General features: G+C 41.4%; 1 protein-coding gene and 1 non-coding gene across 4 annotated transcripts; one reads left to right on the top strand and one right to left on the bottom strand.

The window, feature by feature from the left end:
• Positions 1-3,270: 3,270 nt before the first annotated feature.
• On the bottom strand, positions 3,271-17,584 carry LOC109920872 (troponin C, skeletal muscle). 3 transcript variants are annotated; one of them, XM_020520941.2, is made up of 6 exons: positions 17,522-17,584; positions 9,342-9,399; positions 6,521-6,664; positions 6,287-6,401; positions 3,812-3,948; positions 3,271-3,702 (listed from the first exon to the last, which is right to left on the bottom strand). In XM_020520941.2, the coding sequence occupies exons 1-6, from the start codon at positions 17,522-17,524 to the stop codon at positions 3,671-3,673; spliced, it is 489 nt and encodes a 162-aa protein (XP_020376530.1). In that variant the 5' UTR covers positions 17,525-17,584; the 3' UTR covers positions 3,271-3,670. The 3 variants fall into 3 exon arrangements, with proteins under 3 accessions (XP_020376530.1, XP_020376536.1, XP_048464290.1); XM_020520947.2 differs by lacking the exon at positions 17,522-17,584 and adding an exon at positions 15,217-15,297; XM_048608333.1 differs by lacking the exons at positions 9,342-9,399; positions 17,522-17,584 and adding an exon at positions 7,119-7,227.
• trnap-agg lies at positions 5,004-5,093 on the top strand. The gene is given in 2 exon segments: positions 5,004-5,039; positions 5,058-5,093. It is a non-coding gene; the product is annotated as a tRNA-Pro (tRNA).
• Positions 17,585-17,835: the final 251 nt, after the last annotated feature.

The following is a 17,835-nucleotide window of genomic DNA, read 5'->3' as shown; positions in this document are numbered from 1 at the left end:
GAGCGTTGTTGGAGCTGCACTCATCAAGGCAATTGGAAAGTATTCCATCATGACTATCTGCTATAAGGCAGGTGATGGAAGTTCTGGATTATTTAACTACTGCCAAAATTTGACACCTAATATTTCAGCAATAGCAGAACTACAATTCACATGAGGTTACAAACCACTGGCAACTGGCTTCGGAACAGAGGATGAGCAATGAGGCTCCCAGAGGACATAGTGACTGGGGTGGCGGGGGGACAGAAGTAGGCCCTCTGTCAGACCAGGTTGGATGGTATGTAATGTAACTGTATAAGTGTTACGGACCAGACCAAACACCCCTAAAGTATAAGCTTAGATGCCAGATTTTAGAATATTTTCTGAAAAGGCAAGTGTAAGGCACAGTGTTCCAGATTTGATTTGATCAGTCCACCACTAAGCTTTAATCAAAACACATTTTAATCTTACAACACATTTAAAATACAACAAAAAGAAAATTGGCATAACTTTAGTCAATTGGAATACTTAATTAGATAAGGTATTATTGATCCCTTATTCATCAGTTGGTCTAAAAAGGCAGCATCCCAAAAACACACCCATGGCAAAGGCAATCCATCAACGCAGTTATTATTCTCACATGCTGTCTCTCTCCAGTCTACTAGAAAGAAACACTGAAAGAAACAAGTCAACACAGTGTGGAGCTGGAGGAACATGGCAGGTATGCAGCATCAGAGGAACAGGAAAGTCGACGCTTCGGGTCGGGACCCTTCTTCAGAACTGAGGAGGTGGAAGGCTGCTGGAAAATAAATAGAGGGAGGAGGGGTGAGGCTGAGGGAAGGTAGGTGGGATGGTGATAGGTTGATGAAGGTAGGGGGTGGTGGGGATTGGTCAGTGGGAAGGGAGGGGCAGATAGGTGGGAGAGAAGATGGACAGGTTGTGTCGGGTCAAGGATGCGAGGTGGAGGATGGGTGGGACTGGGGAAAGGTAGGTGGGGTGGTGATAGGTGGATGCAGGTAGGGGTTATTGGGGATTGGTCAGTGGGAAGGGTGGGGCAGATAGGTGGGAATGAAGATGGATGGGTTGTGTCAGGTCAAGGAGATGAGAGGGAAGAGAGGTGGGGCTAGGGGAGGGGAGGTAGGATGGAGATAAGTGGATGCAGGTGGGGTGTAGTAGGGATTGGTCAGTGGGAAGGGTGAGGACAGGTTGTGTCAGGTCAAGGAGACTGGGATGAGAGGATGTTTGGAAATAGGATGAGACCAGGGGTGGGGAGATTTTAAAACTGGTGAATTCTATGTTCATGCCATCGGGCTGTCGGCTCCCCAGGCAGAAGATGAGGTGTTGCTCCTCCAGTTTGCGTGTGGCATCATTGTGGCTCTGGGAGGAGGCTCAGGATGGACATGTCATCCAGGGAGTGGGAGGGAGAGTTAAAATGGTTAGCGGCCGGAAGGTGTTGTTGATTATCGCGTACAGAGCACAGATACTCCACAAAATGGTCCCCGCATCAGATACATTTTATGTTTTATTTTTATACCTCTAGGTAACCTGTTCTGACATGATATGACAATTCTCCACTGCAAAAGGGATTTGAATCTGGGCTTCAAAACCCAGAAATATGGACATGTGCTACAAGAGCCCATGAATCCTGCTTTTTTTTAAATGACCTTTCACCGAATTAACTAATTGAAACAACAAGTAACAAGCAAAGCTCATCAAATGCTAAAATCTCAACTCTTTTTCATCAATGAGTCCAGCCACATTATTACATACATCCGGGGTAGTTGCGACTTGAACCCTAGTCTTCTGGGTCAGAATTAGGGACAGTACCACTGCTCCAGAAGTGCCCAGCTCTTGATATTGTGAATCAACCTCTTTAGAAATGTTATGACACAATCTGGAGCAGATGGAATTGAATCTGGGCCTCCTGGCTCAGAGATAGGGACATTACCACTGTGCCCCACCACCTCTTTATTATAAACCTGAATCAAATCATCCATTTATTCTGGCTTATCTTTTCTGAAGTAAAACAACACTAAATCACCCATGACATTAGTTAAAATAACAAGTTACAAGCATTATTAGTAATCTCATGGTTAAAAATCCCTGGAAAAAAAAGTTTTGTAATGTAATTGAATTCCACCTTAAATTATCTTCATTCTTGTCTTGCCAATATTTAACTGAAATGTTGAGTAAATTTGAGGGGCTATATAGTTTATTGCTCCACCTAGGCTTTACATTTTTGCACTCATTAATTAACACACACCTTGTGGATAAAAGGCTACTTTTCTGCTGATTTGCAATCAAATTTGTCCTTAGAAACATCATATAATTGTGATGATATCTGTTTCCTTATAATTCTTGTTTCATAATTTCATGGATGCATTTCACACTTTAAATTGTGTGAGGAATTGCCATTTTGTCTTTGCCAATAACAATAAGGACAGCACAATGGTCAGGACCACTGCCTCATCACTCCAGGGAGCTGGTTTCAATTTCACCCTTGGGTGACTGTCCATGTGGAGTTTGCACATTGTCCCTCTGCCTGTGTGAGTTTCCTCTGGATGCTCCAGTTTCCATCCACAGTTCAAAGATGTGCAGGTTAGGTGGATTAGCTATGGGAAATGCAGGGTTATAGGGTAGGGGGGGCGGGATGCTCTTCAGAGGGTTGGTGTGGACTTGATTGGATGAATAGCCTGCTTCCACACTGTAGGGATTCTATGATTAAACATAATTGCATAATTGTTCAATCATTTGAGTGAACTTTCACCAACAGCAGTTTCTTGTACTGTAGACTGAGTTGTGGCTCAATTTGAAGCACTCTTGTCTGTGAATGAAAACTTGCATTTTCTAGTCTGACACTAGGAGCTACTGACAAATGGCCAGTGTAATACTGAGGGAATGTTGCACTTTCAGATACTTTGTCTTTTGGATGACAACCGCCATCTGTGGATCCTGGGACATGATTTAAAAGAAGGGCAGATGAGGCCAATATTTATTCCTCACAACATCACAAGAACAGATTATCTAATTATGTGGAATTTGCTGTGTGTAGGTTGGCAACTATCTTTCCTTCATGAAACGCTGACTACACTTTAAAAATACTTCAATTGCTATAACACCTGTTGAGATATCCTGTGGTCATGAAAGATGTGCCATATAAATGTAAATAGTTTTGGTGCCAAGATATAAACCTCCTTTGAAGGATGTAACTGAATGTTGTCACCTGCTGAAAATAGAGAATAAAATGCCAAAGAATCCATATCATTCACCAAATGAAATGCAAAATCAACTGGCTGAAAAAGATGACATTAACTTTATTAGGAAAGGGTTTTGAATGAATTGTGCTGTGTTCTATGCTGGTAACAAAATCATTAAGAGTTTCATGGGAGGTCGCTTCTTCCTCACAAACAGAGAACTGTCGCAGCTACGAAGCTCTCTGCTTCTAGTCTAGTCCTGTCGAACAGATTTTGAGTTCTTTGCAATCAGCATGTATATTTCAGATGTCTGATCAGTTGGCTACAGACGGAGAGCAACAACACACTACTCATTAAATTGTTGAATGATTTATGCTTGCTGATCTTGGAAGCGGGACCGAGCCTTAAGACAATAGGAGTGATTGATTTTGTATTGGAGAGGTGCAAGATGTTTCTTTCAGAAAGGAGAGGGTAATGGGTTGCTGAGGAATGTTGGTCATTTATTGGACATTCTCCATCATCTTCACCCATTCTGTAACAGAAAGAAGATATTTGATTTAAAAGAAACATATTTTAAATACTCAACAGTAAACCTTATAACATCACCAATGAATTTTATTCATTTTATTATTTGTACATACCATCAAAGTCAAGTTTGCCATCATTGTTCTTGTCCCCCTCCCTTATAAGTTCATCAATTTCTTCCTCTGAAACATGCTCCCCAGCACCCTTGAGGACCTCAATCAGCTCATCACGATCGATGAAACCGTCAGCATTGCTAGAGTATCAAGAAAAGTATGAATGTCTCCAATCCAGCAATGTTATCTACCTTACCAAAATAGAAGTTGCTACATGAGAAAAGATCACATCCATCTTATTTCACTTTGTTTCTGCCTGGTTTCATTACACAATCTAACCTTAGTAATCCATTTTAGTCACTGGTGTGCAACAGACCTAAATATGATGCATGAACATCTCAGGAAAGAGCTTCAGACACCCTAAGTCCAAAGTAACCTGTTCCATCCATCCCATCCAACCTGTTCTATCTAAGCTTCCCACACAATGTCTCAAATTACCCAAGACCTGAATTGAATATTGTGTCCTCTAGTCTGAAAGCAATTAAAAATAATCTGTTATTGTGACCTCCTATTCCATTCAGTCTTATTTAGCTTCCCTTTAATTGCAATCATAATCTTTAAGCATACTCTCTGTTGTTCCACATTTTTGATCATGAAAGCTTTTCTGAATAGCTTCTATTTATAGTCTCTAGTTATGTTCTCCATAACTTTCTACGTGGTTTGGACGTTGATAACAAGGACTGCATTGTTGTCCATGCCTAATTGCTCTTGAACGGAGTTGCTTGTTCAGCCATCTCAGAGTGCAGTTAAGAATCAAACGCATTTCCATTGGTGTGGCATCACATTTAGGCCAGCTAAGTGAGGATGCTATGCTTCTTCCTTAAAGGACCCTAGTGAACAAGATCAGTTTTCACAACTGACTTTCATCACTGGCATTAGTTTTATGATCCAGATTTATTAATTGAGTTATCTATTTCACTAGCTGACAGGATGAGTTTTGAATGTTTGTCCTTGGAGCATTGGCCTGAGTCACTGGCGAGCTAGTCCAGTGACATTTACATTACGCCATCGTCTCCCCCAACTGTAAACATATTGTCTGCCTACTCTATCAGGATGTGACAGGACTGCACAGCTTAGACCTGATCCATTGGTTGTGGGATGGCTCAGCACTGTGAATCACTTGCTGCTTATGCTGTTTGACATGCACATCGTCCTGTCTGGTAGCTTCACCAGTCTGAGACCCCATTCTGGGACTGGCTCGTTGGTTTAGGGGTAGGATTCTCGCTTAGGGTATTGTACAGTGTTGGCATGCGAGAGGTCCCGGGTTCGACTCCCGGATGAGCCCAGGGCTTTTAATCAGGGCAGCACGGTGGCTCAGTGGTTAGCACTGCTACCTCATAGCGCCAGGAACCCAGGTTCAATTCCACCCTTGGGCAACTGTGTGGAGTTTGCACATTCTCCCTGTGTCTGCGTGGGTTTCCTCCAGGTGCTCTGATTTCCTCCCACAGTCCAAAGATGTGCAGGTTAGGTGGAATGGCCATGCTAAATTGCCCATAGTGTCCAGGGATGTGTAAATTAGGTGGGTTATAGGGTGATGGGTCTGGGTGGGATACTTTGAGGATCAGTGTGGACTTGTTGGGCTGAAGGGCCTGTTTCCACACTGTAGAGATTTTATGATCTATCAAACAATTTCTTATTTTTCCATATGTCTATGGATCACCGCTTAGTCTTTTTTATTGAAAAGAATATCAATGCAATTGTTTCTCCTTTCCTGCTGTGCATACCCACGAATTTCTGCTGCCTTCCTTGTAAATCCTCGAAGCACCATCTTTAGTGCCTCTATATCCTTTTCATAAAATGATGAAAGGTACTGCATGTGGCATGCAATGTAGATGAACCAAGGTTCAATACATATTTGGCAGTGGCTCGTTCTGCTTGAAATGTTTCTAGAGCCAAATATTTCAATATTTCTACCTCACTTTGCTTCTGGAGAAGTTATATTGGACTCGAAATGCAAACTCTGTTTTATTCTCTCCATAAATGGTATTAAACCTATTGAGGTTTTTGTCTATTATTTCAGTTTACCAGCTTCTACAGTATTTTGTTTGTATAATAGATGCGCTTCATTGCTAAAATGGTTTAGTTACATTAGTTTAAGAGTAAAGTCACCACAGTCTCACCAGTTCATAGAGCTGCTTTCTCATTAGAGAGAGATGACTGGTGGTGAGTTTAACCTGTGAGTCACCGTGCCTCAGTTGAGCATGCAGAAGGAGAGTCCTTCATGGTAACCTGAGCTGGTGTAGGAATTAAACCCACACTGTCAGTGTCACTCCGCACTGCAAACCAGCTGTCCAGACAACTGAGCTAGCCAGTCCCCACCCTACATTTAGCTTCAAGTAGGTATGGTTTTCTGTTTGTTGTCCTGATCTTTGACCAAGATCTTTCATTTTACAATATGTACAATGTTGAAACTACTGCCGCAAAATGGAATTTCTGCACAGTCACATTTGTACCAATGTAGTAGAAGGTCAAACTCACAAATCAAATACACGAAAGACTTCTGCCAACTCTTCTTCAGATTTTCCTTTTGCCTCCTCTTTCATCTGCCTCACCATCATCACCAAGAACTCTTCAAAGTCAATGGTGCCGCTTCCTAAGTTAAAAGCACACTGAAATATAACCTCTGTCTATTGTTAACCATGAACATTTGAGAATGAAATGATGTTTGAAAAAAGTGAAATTGCTAAGTGTGATCGAGATATGTTTTCTTACCATCTTCATCCACTTCCTCAATGATGGCATCCAACTCTTCCCTGGTTGGGTTCTGACCCAGGATTCTCATTACTTGACCCAATTCCCTGGTGCTGATGTCACCACCACCATCAGCATCAAACATGTCAAACGCGGCCTTGAACTCTATGAAAAGAAATTTAAGTAATTGCTATCATGTTATCATTTAGTTTATTTTGTTTCAGAGGATTGTTGGCATCTGGTCAGTCAATATGTGCACATCTTTGCATACGCATTCACAAGTAGATTACGTGAGGACAGTGCTGGTTTGGAGTTACAGTTTACTGTTTTTAAGCACAGATATACCCATTTAGTTCAACATCTCAATCCAAATGTGAGTGTTTTTGACAACAGTTGCAGTCTAGATTTGACTACCATTAGGGAAACCCAAGACATCAATCATGACTGCATTGGGTAAACAATTGTGTACTAATTAGTGAAGATGTGTTTTAATATCAGTGGAAGGACTACTTTACCTACAGCACTTTTCTTGGCTGCTCCAGAAGGGCTAGTTGAAGAAATAACATCAGAGATTAAATCTACGTACAACACTCATACACAATATTCTGGATAACACTACCTTTAGGGAGATCCTGCCTCGGGTGCTCAAAAATCTATTGGTTGCGAATGACCTGATTAGCCTAGGGCAGAAGCTTCCAACTTTGCATAAGTGTCGTTCTCAAACTGAGGTACGACCAGCAACGATGCACTGGCCCAGATCTTCATTCCCCAGTTAATATGAGATAGGTTGGCCTCTAGAGACAGGTTCTGCCTGGTTGTGTGGGACTGTAAACAACCAGTGTCATTCTGTGTATGTACTATTGCTTAGTCATGTTATAAAGGTGTACCACATCAAGTGGAACTGTATCTAAGTTGTTGTGAAGTCATTGATATTCGGGCTAGTACCTTTAGATCAAAGAATTGATTTTACAGGGTATAGTGAAGTTCATATTGTAATGTAGCAACCAATTATGGCACAGCAAAATCCAGCAATGAGACAATGTTCACATATCCACATTTAGAGACAGTGATAGAGGGTAAATATTGACCAGGACATTGGAAAGTATAACCCTGCACTTTTGTGAATAGTGTCAAAGTAAGTTTTTGCCAATATTTCATTTGACAGACAATCATTTCCTCAGTACTGAACTGGAGTATTAACTTGGGTGATGAGCTCAAGGTCCGAGAGTAAAACTTATGATTCAGAGGTGAAAGTCCTGTCACTGATCCACTGCTCATAACCATAAACAATAAAGGTATCAGGCTTGTGCATTAATTTCAACAAGTCTAATGTCTGATATAAAAACAGAAAATGCTGGTTTAAAAAAGAACCTCCGCAGGATAGGAGGCAGCATCAATGTAGAGAAAGAACTGAGATAACATTTCAGGCCTGTGACATTTCATTGGAACTGAGAGGCTAGAGATAAGGACAAAAGAAAGATCTGTGATACAATGGAAGATCAGAGATTGATGACAGAACAGTCAGTCTTACAGGGCCAAAGGAAATTGAGATGGGACATGAAAATAAACAAAGAAACAAAAATGTGCCTGGAGCAAGTGTGCTGCCGGATAAAACAAAAATTATAAAAACGAAAGAAAAGGAAACAAAACAGAGGGCAATGTGAAATGGAGTATAATGTTTGAGTCCAGAAGGATATAAAATGCCTAATTGGAAGATAAGACACTGTTTGTTATGTTGAGCTTCTTTGGAACTGTGCAGCAGGCCAAGTCGATGTCAGGCTAACAGCATAAAAATGACAAGCCACTGAAGGCTCAGTGAGACGTTTGTGAGCTGCACCGAAGTGTTCAGCAAAATGGTCATCCAGTCTGTGTTTGGTCTTCCCAATGTACAGGAGACTTTACTTTGAACAGTGAATACAGTGGAAAAGATTGAACAAAGTACACATAAATCAATCCTTCACCTGGAAAGGGTGATTAGGGCCTTGAACAGTGAGGAGGGAGGAGATAGGCTAGGGGTTACACCTGCTGCATTTGTCTGGAAAGGAGTCCTGGGAATGGAATGAGCTGTTGGGCATAATTGAGGTTGGATTATCATGAATAAAATCCCTTCAAAATGCTGAAAAAGGAAGTGAAGATGCATTTTGTGGTGGCATCTTGCTGAAGGTAGCAGAAATTCTGGAGGATGATCCTTTGTATTTCGAAGTCGATGGGGTAGAATGTGAGGACCAGGGGAAATCCTACCGTAGTTCTGAGAGGGAAGGAAAGGACCCAGAGCAGAACTGCTGGAAGTGTAGCAGAAGCAGTGGGGCTACCCTCAGTTGAGGAAAAAGCAGAGGACATCTCAGAAGTACTGTGGGAGACTACATCATCAACAGTGAACTGGAAAAATGGAACAGTGTCCTTACAGGATGCGAGCAAGTATGGTACATGTACTGTGGATGTCAAACGTTGTTTAATTGATCTTAATACAACTCAAAGAATTGTGGATGCTGAAAATCTGAAACTAAACCATAAAATGTTGGACAAACCCAGCAGGACTGGCAGCATCTGTAGAAAGAAAACAACAGGGTTAACATTTCCAGTGCAGTGACGCTTTGGATTCCTGGGCTGGACTCATAACATTTGTTCTGTTTTTCTCTCTTCAGATACTGCCAGATGTGCTGAATTTCTTCCAGCGCTTTCTGATTTTGTTTTAACGAATCTGAGTTGATAACCTACTCTGAAACTGAAATCAGGGACTATATAACAATCAGCTCCTTCCCTGAAAATGTATAATATTTATTTTGAGCCTCCCCTGAGTCATACACAACTCCATCAACTGGAATAACCTTCCTGCACTCACCAGCGATCATTTCCTCGCTGAGGTAAGACCTCGCGTCTGCTTGTTGCTCTGTCATCGGCTGCAAGAGAAAAGGACTGGTTTAGTAAGTGGTCTACAGAGGTGACCAGGCAAATATAATTCAGGCTTTTCCTGCTGGGCAAATATAAAGACTGCATATACAGGGAGCTTCCCAGCAGGATGAAAGAACATAAACACACTTACAGAAAGCACACCCACGCTCAGCCATTTCAACCTTTACCTGCAGTCTGAAGTCACACCGCTGTTTAGAGGGGCCAGGTCAAAAATCACACAACACCAGGTTATAGTCCAACAGGTTTATTTGAAAACTCAAGCTTTTGAAGCTCAGCTCCTTCCATACACTATGCCTGAGGAAGGAGCTGAGCTTCAAAAGCTTGTGTTTTCAAATAAACTTGTTGGAATATAACCTGGTGTTGTGTGATTTTTGACTTTGTCCATCCCGGTCCAACACCGGCACCTCCACGTCATAGAAGGGCCAGTGCATCAGAGAAACAGACATTCTCCAGCTGTGGATAAGCTAATTTGAACATCAATGCTGTCTTTAGGCCTCTTGTGGCACAGTGATAATGTTCTTCTGTCTGAGCCAGGAGAACTGGCTTCAAGTCCCACCTACTTCAGATGTGTGTCTTAACAGAATTGAACAGGTTAACTAGAAAATATCAATGCTGTCTATAAAAGGCACACACTTTAGAGGCTGCACTGATAATACTCTGTGTTGGCTTTGTGTCATGGCTGGTAGAAAAGTTGCCAATGTTGACCAAGTCGGACATCACAACTGTGGGTGAGGTGACCTCCAGTACCTCCAGCCTATTGTCGAATAATCAGTGCATTCTCTGTGTGCCTTCACCCTCAATGTCTCACAGACAGTGCGGCATGCAGCCTCAAACCAGTAATCAGATGAAGTTCAAATTCTGAACTGCACCCGTGGTATGCAATGGCGCCTTGGGTTTCAAAAGATAGTAATGAGGCCTGTTGTGGAGTCACGTTTGTTGGGTTTTTTTACATGCATATTTCAGATATCCAGCAAAACAAAATCAGGAAGAGACTGTTCAGTCTCTTGAGCATGTTGCTGTATTTGGTGTTCACCTTTACCATAACTGATCAATAACTTAACTGCATCGAGGTTTGCAGCATGTCTTATTTAGCAAGTGGACCCAGTGTTGTACTAATCCATTCCTATCCTTCTTTGGGGGTTCATTTCCTTATATAGTTCCGTTAACTGTTGTTGGGACAGCATTTAGATAAACGCAGCATAATGCCCACTTGTTGGAAGGTATTGCTCTTCTTGTGATGCTTAGTTAGATAATGTTAACCAAGCACAGCTATTTGGAAGCAAGGTGAACCCCTTAAAGCATTCAAACTATAGTTTCCCATCCAGACTGCAATCTATACTAGCCAATTAATTCATGGTGGGAGAACTAGCCGTCACATATCCTATGACAGAATGCAATTCCCGACTAAAATTTAGTCAGAGCCAAACGCCCTCCTATTTTCACCATCTAACTTGTGGCTTCTTTAAAACAAAATCCTTCTTGGGAAATGAGTGTCCTTGATACTAGTCATGTCTAATTGGTCCCAAGAAGGTCTTAAAGGAAACTTTTCAACTGTATCCCAGACTTATGGTAGACATTTTTGTACTTCAGGACAGTTTTGAACCCTAGCATACATCTCATCCAGAACCAGAATGTTACTCAGGCTAATGAGTAGGAAGGCTGACTGAGATCAGTTTGGAAGTTTCCGTACCCCGGGGATGATGTTACTTTCGTCTAAGTATGACATTAACAATATGATGTAGTCTTATGTTGTAGCCGCCTCATTCATTTTCCACTTTACATAAACTTGAATGCTTTAGTTTCTTCTGAAGTGGATAGTTTTTAATTTTCTTTCCTTATTAGTATTGGAATGATGCTTGACAAGCTTAACCAAGCAATGTTGTCCACATTCAAAGCAAACTGAGAATTATCAATGTTGGTCCTTAAGACCTCCTAAAATGTAACTCTTAAAGTTAGGTTTCCTGTCTAGGCAGTGGTCATACCTAAAATCAGAACATTAAAAATAAGGAAAAAATGGATGGAAGGAAAGGAAATCTTTTATTTTGGTACTGGGAGATCCTTTCTACGTGTTAATTATCTTGGTATTATATTGAGAAGTATTTCATGCAAGTAACAGGTTTAACAATCGGGATGAAATTATACCAATGCTCTTCCCAGCTGTCAACTCCAAATGAAAACAGAAACTGACTTTTGTATCTAAATCTAATATGGATATGCAGCTCATCACCAAAGCCATTCAGAGAGAACATAGAATCATAAAGTCATAGAGTCATACAGCATGGAAACAGACCCTACGGTCCAAACAGTCCATGCTGAACATAATCCCAAACTAATCTAGTCCCACCTGCCTGCTCCTGGTCTATATCCCTCCAAACCTTATCCAAATGTCTTTTAAATGTTGTAATTGTGCCCACATCCACCAGTTCCTCTGGAAATTCATTCCACATGCGAACCATCCTCTGGGAAAAAAAAATTGCCCATCATATCTTTTTAAAATCTCTCTCCACTCACCTTAAAAATATGCTCCCTCGTCTTGAAATCCCCCATCCTGGGGAAAAGACACTGACCATTAACCCTACCTATACCCCTCATGATTTTATAAACTTCTATAAGGTCACCTATCAACATCCTACAGTCCAGCAACAAAGGTCCCAACCTATCCAGCCTTTATTTAGTACTCAAACTTTCCATACCCAGCAACATCCTGGTAAACCTCTTCAGCACTCTCTCCAGGTTAATAATATCTTTCCCAACAGCCACAGAAGCAAAAGCTTGATATTCTGTTTATAAATGTGATTATATCAGCGAAATTCCTATCAGCGTGACATACAGGTTTACAAAAGTGAAAATAAGTCTAGGGTCAAAGCAAGCTACAGCCATAGCTGTTGGGCGCATTGATGAAGGCCAGGGAAACCCTTGCTGTCATGATATTTGAATCAGGTGCATTGCTCTTGGCCAGATCTTGCAATGCTCCTCAAATGCTTTATAATTCCCGGTTACATTACTTTAAAAAATAATTCTGTCTTGTCTCCTAAAAGTTCTAACCTCACTCACATGACTTATACAGATTGAGAAATTTATGATTGTACCATGATGCCAATGATCACAACTTGCACAAAATCTAGAGCCTAGAACCAGCTTTCCAATTGCTAAGACAATGCTATTAAGACTTAGTAGCAATAATAACCCTGGTCCATTGAACTAGTAGCCTACTCTCATTTGCTTATACTGTATAATCAGAGTCAAAGAGACTATCTTTCTATAAATGGTTATTCCAACAGAGCAATCTTATAAGGTTACTACTAAATTTAGTATAGGTCATTAAGTTGCATCTTGTAACCTTTTAAAGGACTCAAACGTCTCTTTCTCTCCTTTAGGCAATCTCTGGACACAGCCAGCTGCTACGTATTACATTATGCTGGCTTAATTCCAGCATAATCCAAAGTGTTCCCATCCTTGCTGAATTTCAGGTCAAAAAGCTGAATGAAAAGATAAATAAAGATAATACAGGAGTTTAACTGACAACCTTACGTTACATCACCTCCAGTAATTAGATTTAAATAGTCATTTTAGGTAATATGAGTATTTACAGACACATTAGATTTCATTGCCCAGCCCTGGTTGCACATGACAAGATAATGTTCTTTGGCTGAGTGCATTTCCACAGTGTTGTTATGTAGGTGATTTCTGCTCATTTACCTACCAACAATGAAGGACCAATGTTATATGTCTAAATTAGAATGGCATGATTTGGATGTGATACTGTGTCCATGTAATTGTTGTTGCTGTCCTTCTGGCTGGTAAAAGTTACAGGTTTAGGAGACAATATGAGTGTCTACAGTGTACGCAGTAGAGGGTATTATAGCAACATTCATCCAAACAAGTGGAAAATATACCATATCACTCTTCTTTTCTATGTAGTGGAAAGGCTTTGCGGAGTCAGGACTTGAGTCACTTGCTGCAGCAAGAGCCATGGCATCCATGAAACTGATTGAGTTGTGTCTGTTGTCATTAGTAACTCTACTGTGTTCACCCATGCAAAAGAATGACCCCATTCGTTCTTTAGTCAATTTAGTTAGTGGTAAGTATTTGATCCCCTACTACCTCCTTTTAACATTGCTGCTTGTGGGCAATAGGTTATCAAAATACACCACATTAACCCAGTGCTCTTCTTCCCTCCCAGTCTTGTAGTACCTTTTTGAGGTGCACTGTGCTGTAACAATTTTGTCTAACTGCTCGAAAATGAATGGACTGAGTCTCCAATTTATGCACAATGTAAAGTGCACAAGAAAGAGGAAATTCCAATCATGTTTAACATCAAGAACAGCAAGTGGTCATCATTAAGGAAGAGTATAAAAGGCAGTGAATGCGTTGAATAATTGAATTATAGAAACAGCAGGACATCTTACAGTTCTTCATTCAGTTAGGTCATTGCTAATCTGCACCTCAACTTCTCAGATACTGAAGCAGTCTGTGTCCATATGCAGCAACACCTGGACAACAGTCAGACTTCAGCTGACAAGTGGCAAATAACATTTACACCACAAATGTGCCCAATTACCATCTCCAACAAGAGGGAATCTAACCATATCTTCTTGATTTTTAATGGCATAACCATCACTGAATTCACCAGTATCAACATCAAAGGGTTACCACTGACCAGAAGCTGAGCTTGAGTAGCCACGTAAGCTCTGGGTCTGTGAGAGCAAGTCAGAAGCTAGGAACTCTGCAGTGATTAATTCACATTTTATCTTCCCAAAACTCCCTTTATTATCTACAAGTCAGGAGTATGATGGGATACTCTACTTTGGCCTGGATGAGCGCAGCTCCAACAAGAAGCTTGACACCATCTAAGACAAAGAAACCAGAGAGTCACCACATCTACCACTGTCACCATCAATACACACTGGCAGCAAAGGGTACCATCTTCAAAATGCACTTCATGATCTCACCAGCAGCACTTTCCAAATTCATGACCTCTACCACACAGAAGAACGAGGGCAGCAAATACATGGCAACACCACATGCAAAGTCCCCTTCAAACAGTACCACCCAGACTTGCAACAGTTCCATGTGAATGGGTCAAAATCCACGATTTTCTTTCCAACCAGCACTCTGAGGGGTGCCTACGATCTCAAGCTTGAAACCTCACCTTAAAGCGCGTAACAGGTTATTTGGGAAAACAACGAATTCGAAGAAAAGAATTACTGCCAGAAGAGAAATGAGGTGAATAAATGATATCAGAACATTTGAGTATTTTCGTTTCAACCTCTCATGTTTACCTCATTTCGGGTCTCCAATGCTAAATAAACAAAGCAAAATAATTATACCACATATCCGCTTCTTTGAACTCGGATTTCAAGACGGTGGCCGAATTGAAACGGGTTGGAAAAGTTCTGTCTTGAAGCAAAGTTATGGTTGGAGTAACTGGCAGGTGGAGGCATCTCAAGCCGGCACTGAAACCCAATGTAGATCGAGCAGTGGGGTAGCTCAGCTTCATCCTCGCTCAATTTACACCAGTTAGAACGCACATTCACAGAAACGATCTGTAATTCACGACTGACGTAGAACTTTGCAAAGCTTGCCACTTCTCGGCACTGATTTCAAATAGACAGAACATGTTAGAGATGTGCAATGACTTAGCTAGCTACAGGAGAATGATGTTCTCTGCAGAGTGAAATACAATGCAAATAGCCTCAAAAGGCAGAAAGAAAGGTGCGCATTAAAGAGTTCCTATGCCACTTTTATTCCCACCCTCACTCGGCTGATTTTGATGTACACCGGTTGAAACGAACGTTTCTTACCTCGCCTTTTTTTTTGGACAACCTATACTCCTGACTTCAGCGGTGGCGACAGTATGGATGCCACTTGGTCTGTAAATTTACTTCGGTAATCTAGCCGACGTCGGCTTTCTCCAACAGCAAATCAGATCGCGGTAAGATAGGAAGGGGGGGGGGGGGGGGGGGGGGAGAAGAATTCCGCTGATAGCGCAAAAAATGTTCAGGAAGTAACAGGTGAAACAGAAAACATCCGGATCATCCAATGGGGACGGCGGGGGGTTTAGGGGATTTTAACTTATTCTTCAGAAACTGACCAGATCAGGTGGAATGCCGATTTTACACACCACCGGTTCCATTCTATTGGTATAAATGGAGAGGAATATTGGGCGAGACTTCCAACTCGAGTCTCGCCTGATTGTGCGGGTTCCTCGCCCATCGGCGAGTTGGGTCAAAATTGCTCCTGAGTATCGCGTTGAACAGCTCAATCAAGTTTCGCTAGTCTGTAGGTCTATATCGATGACATCTTTGTGACTGTGAGATGCAGAATATTTGAAATTGGTTAACCTTTTGCAAACCACATGTAGCTCAATTGGAATGCTTAACTGTCATGTAAAACTTTAAAACCAGAACTCCCAGAATATTGGACAAGAGAATTTTTTTTTTTAAAGTCTCGTTTAAAATTCTATAGTTAAACGAACGCACGGTGTTTGTTTAAAGTGCCCTGTTTTTATGATTGAGGTGAATAGGTCAAAAGCTGAATGGTTCCAATTAGATACGGGCCAGATATGGGTGGCAGTAGGTACCACCGAGGGGAGGTAAGTGATTGGCATAGACGAGAGATCTTATGATGGAAGAGAAGTCATGAGATATTTTTAACTGCTTGAAGGGGTTCTTCCCAAAATAGGGAAATCAGTCTTGTTTGGAGACTCCTCCTGTCAGAGGTTTAAATTAGCCAGGAGAGAGTGTGGAGTTTGAAGACATCAGCAAGTTGAGATAGCTTGGCTGTACTCTTCGGTTCACTCGATACACTGTCACAGTGAGTGGTTCAAATACCTGACTGCATTCATTAAACAGAAACAACCAAACACCACAATGCAAATAATCATTTCACCGCGCATTCTACTTTCCCCTCTAATACAAATAAAGGCGATTGTCAATAGTTTTTAGTAGGAGTTATGCACGCGCCTCGTCATCTAAACTCGGCGACAGTTTGTTCGGAATTATTCCCAGGAGTTTGAGAGCGCCGGGTGACTCTGCACACGCTCCGTTGAAACATATACGTGTGTAACGTGTGTCCGCGTTTCTCCTCGTGCTTTTCTGCTAACATTTCCAAATCTGCCAGCCCATTAAAGGTCGAGAAGGCGGAAAACTCGGAGCTCCCTGATGAGCGACGGCCTTAATCCAGAAACTTTAGCCACAGGAATGTGCCTCGTAAGTGAAGAAGACCCCCTTTCACTCTATTTATAACGCGAATCTTCCGCTTTTTATCCGTTTCGTTCCCTCTTGCACGTATTAGAGGTCGGCGAGAGCTCTTGAAGAACCGTGCTCACAATTCACAGGGAAATTCACAGAGAGAAACAAACAAAAACGGGAAGCGATCTCTTATTATGTAACATCATTTTGCTTGTTTATTTTTGTGTGTTGCCATTAAGGCGTCGACAGTAGCAAAGTTGATTCGCGAGCTGTACTAATCTGAAGATTTTGTTTACTCTGGTGGCACCTGGCGTTTTCACCCTATAGCTGTCAAATGATGTTAGCAAAAGCATATCCTTAAAATAAATTTCCCTTTTTATACCAGATAGCTACATCTCTGAATTTTTAATGTATTTTTAAAGAAAAAGTTGAAATGCACATTGTGCATTTTCTTCCCTTTGCAAGCATCTTATATCATGACTATGCACAATTGCAAGGTATTGTTTTTCCACCTCAAAAAACAAAACCCCATAGCAATATCCAGGCTACTTTGTTGAATTTTCGCCGTGAGTCCCTGCTGCTGCCGCATTTGCTGTTTCTCCGGAACTCGGTTGCAGGTAATATGGTTTGGTTGCTGAAGACGCGCGACACCAAGTACTGTGTACCGTTACTTTTTGTTTTGCTTCGTTTGGTTATAATGTACTTTCCACCTTTATTTTAAAGTAGCTGTTGAACTTTAAAAAAGAAATTGGACATCTCGAATTGTGCACGGAGACACTGTTCGCCGATTTAAATATATATATATCTTACTCTATCTTATTATATGCACTACAGGAGCGAAGCGGGATGATATCAGCATGACGCTGGAATTAATGAAACAACACATTGGAAACATGAATTTAATGTGTATGCTTACCATTGTCCTGGCTTATTAGGGCGCCACAGAAACTCAGGTTAAATAGAAACGCCTCTCCTCCACAACTCCTACTAGAAAGCTAATCTTTTTTCTCCTCAGCTTTTAACTTGCCCTCTTTCTTTAATTGGCCGAATATCCAGTGAGATTTCAGCATCTCTGACCTTGCTTGTAGAAAAGCCAATAGTGAGATTGCGAGGTGGGCACGTGTCCTCTTTTTACAACCGGACGAGGGTGGGCTCTGTCCGAAATAAGCTATATAAAGGGACTGATCGAGGTCACCTCAGGTATGCGAAAGATCCAGTTTGTCCATTAAT

Source organism: Rhincodon typus, chromosome 19 (assembly GCF_021869965.1).
Source record: "Rhincodon typus isolate 14 chromosome 19, sRhiTyp1.1, whole genome shotgun sequence".
Lineage (NCBI taxonomy): Eukaryota > Metazoa > Chordata > Chondrichthyes > Orectolobiformes > Rhincodontidae > Rhincodon > Rhincodon typus.
Note: the sequence above shows the minus strand (reverse complement) of the source record. Positions and strands in the feature narration are given on the sequence as shown.

Excerpts from the sequence above, each read along its gene's own strand:
- LOC109920872 (XM_020520941.2), bottom strand. Across the intron at positions 3,949-6,286 it reads GTCTTTCGTGTATTTGATTT|CAATGCTGACGGTTTCATCG; the intron begins GTGAGTTTGACC and ends TTGATACTCTAG. Across the intron at positions 3,703-3,811 it reads TGGCAAACTTGACTTTGATG|AATGGGTGAAGATGATGGAG; the intron begins GTATGTACAAAT and ends TTTCTGTTACAG.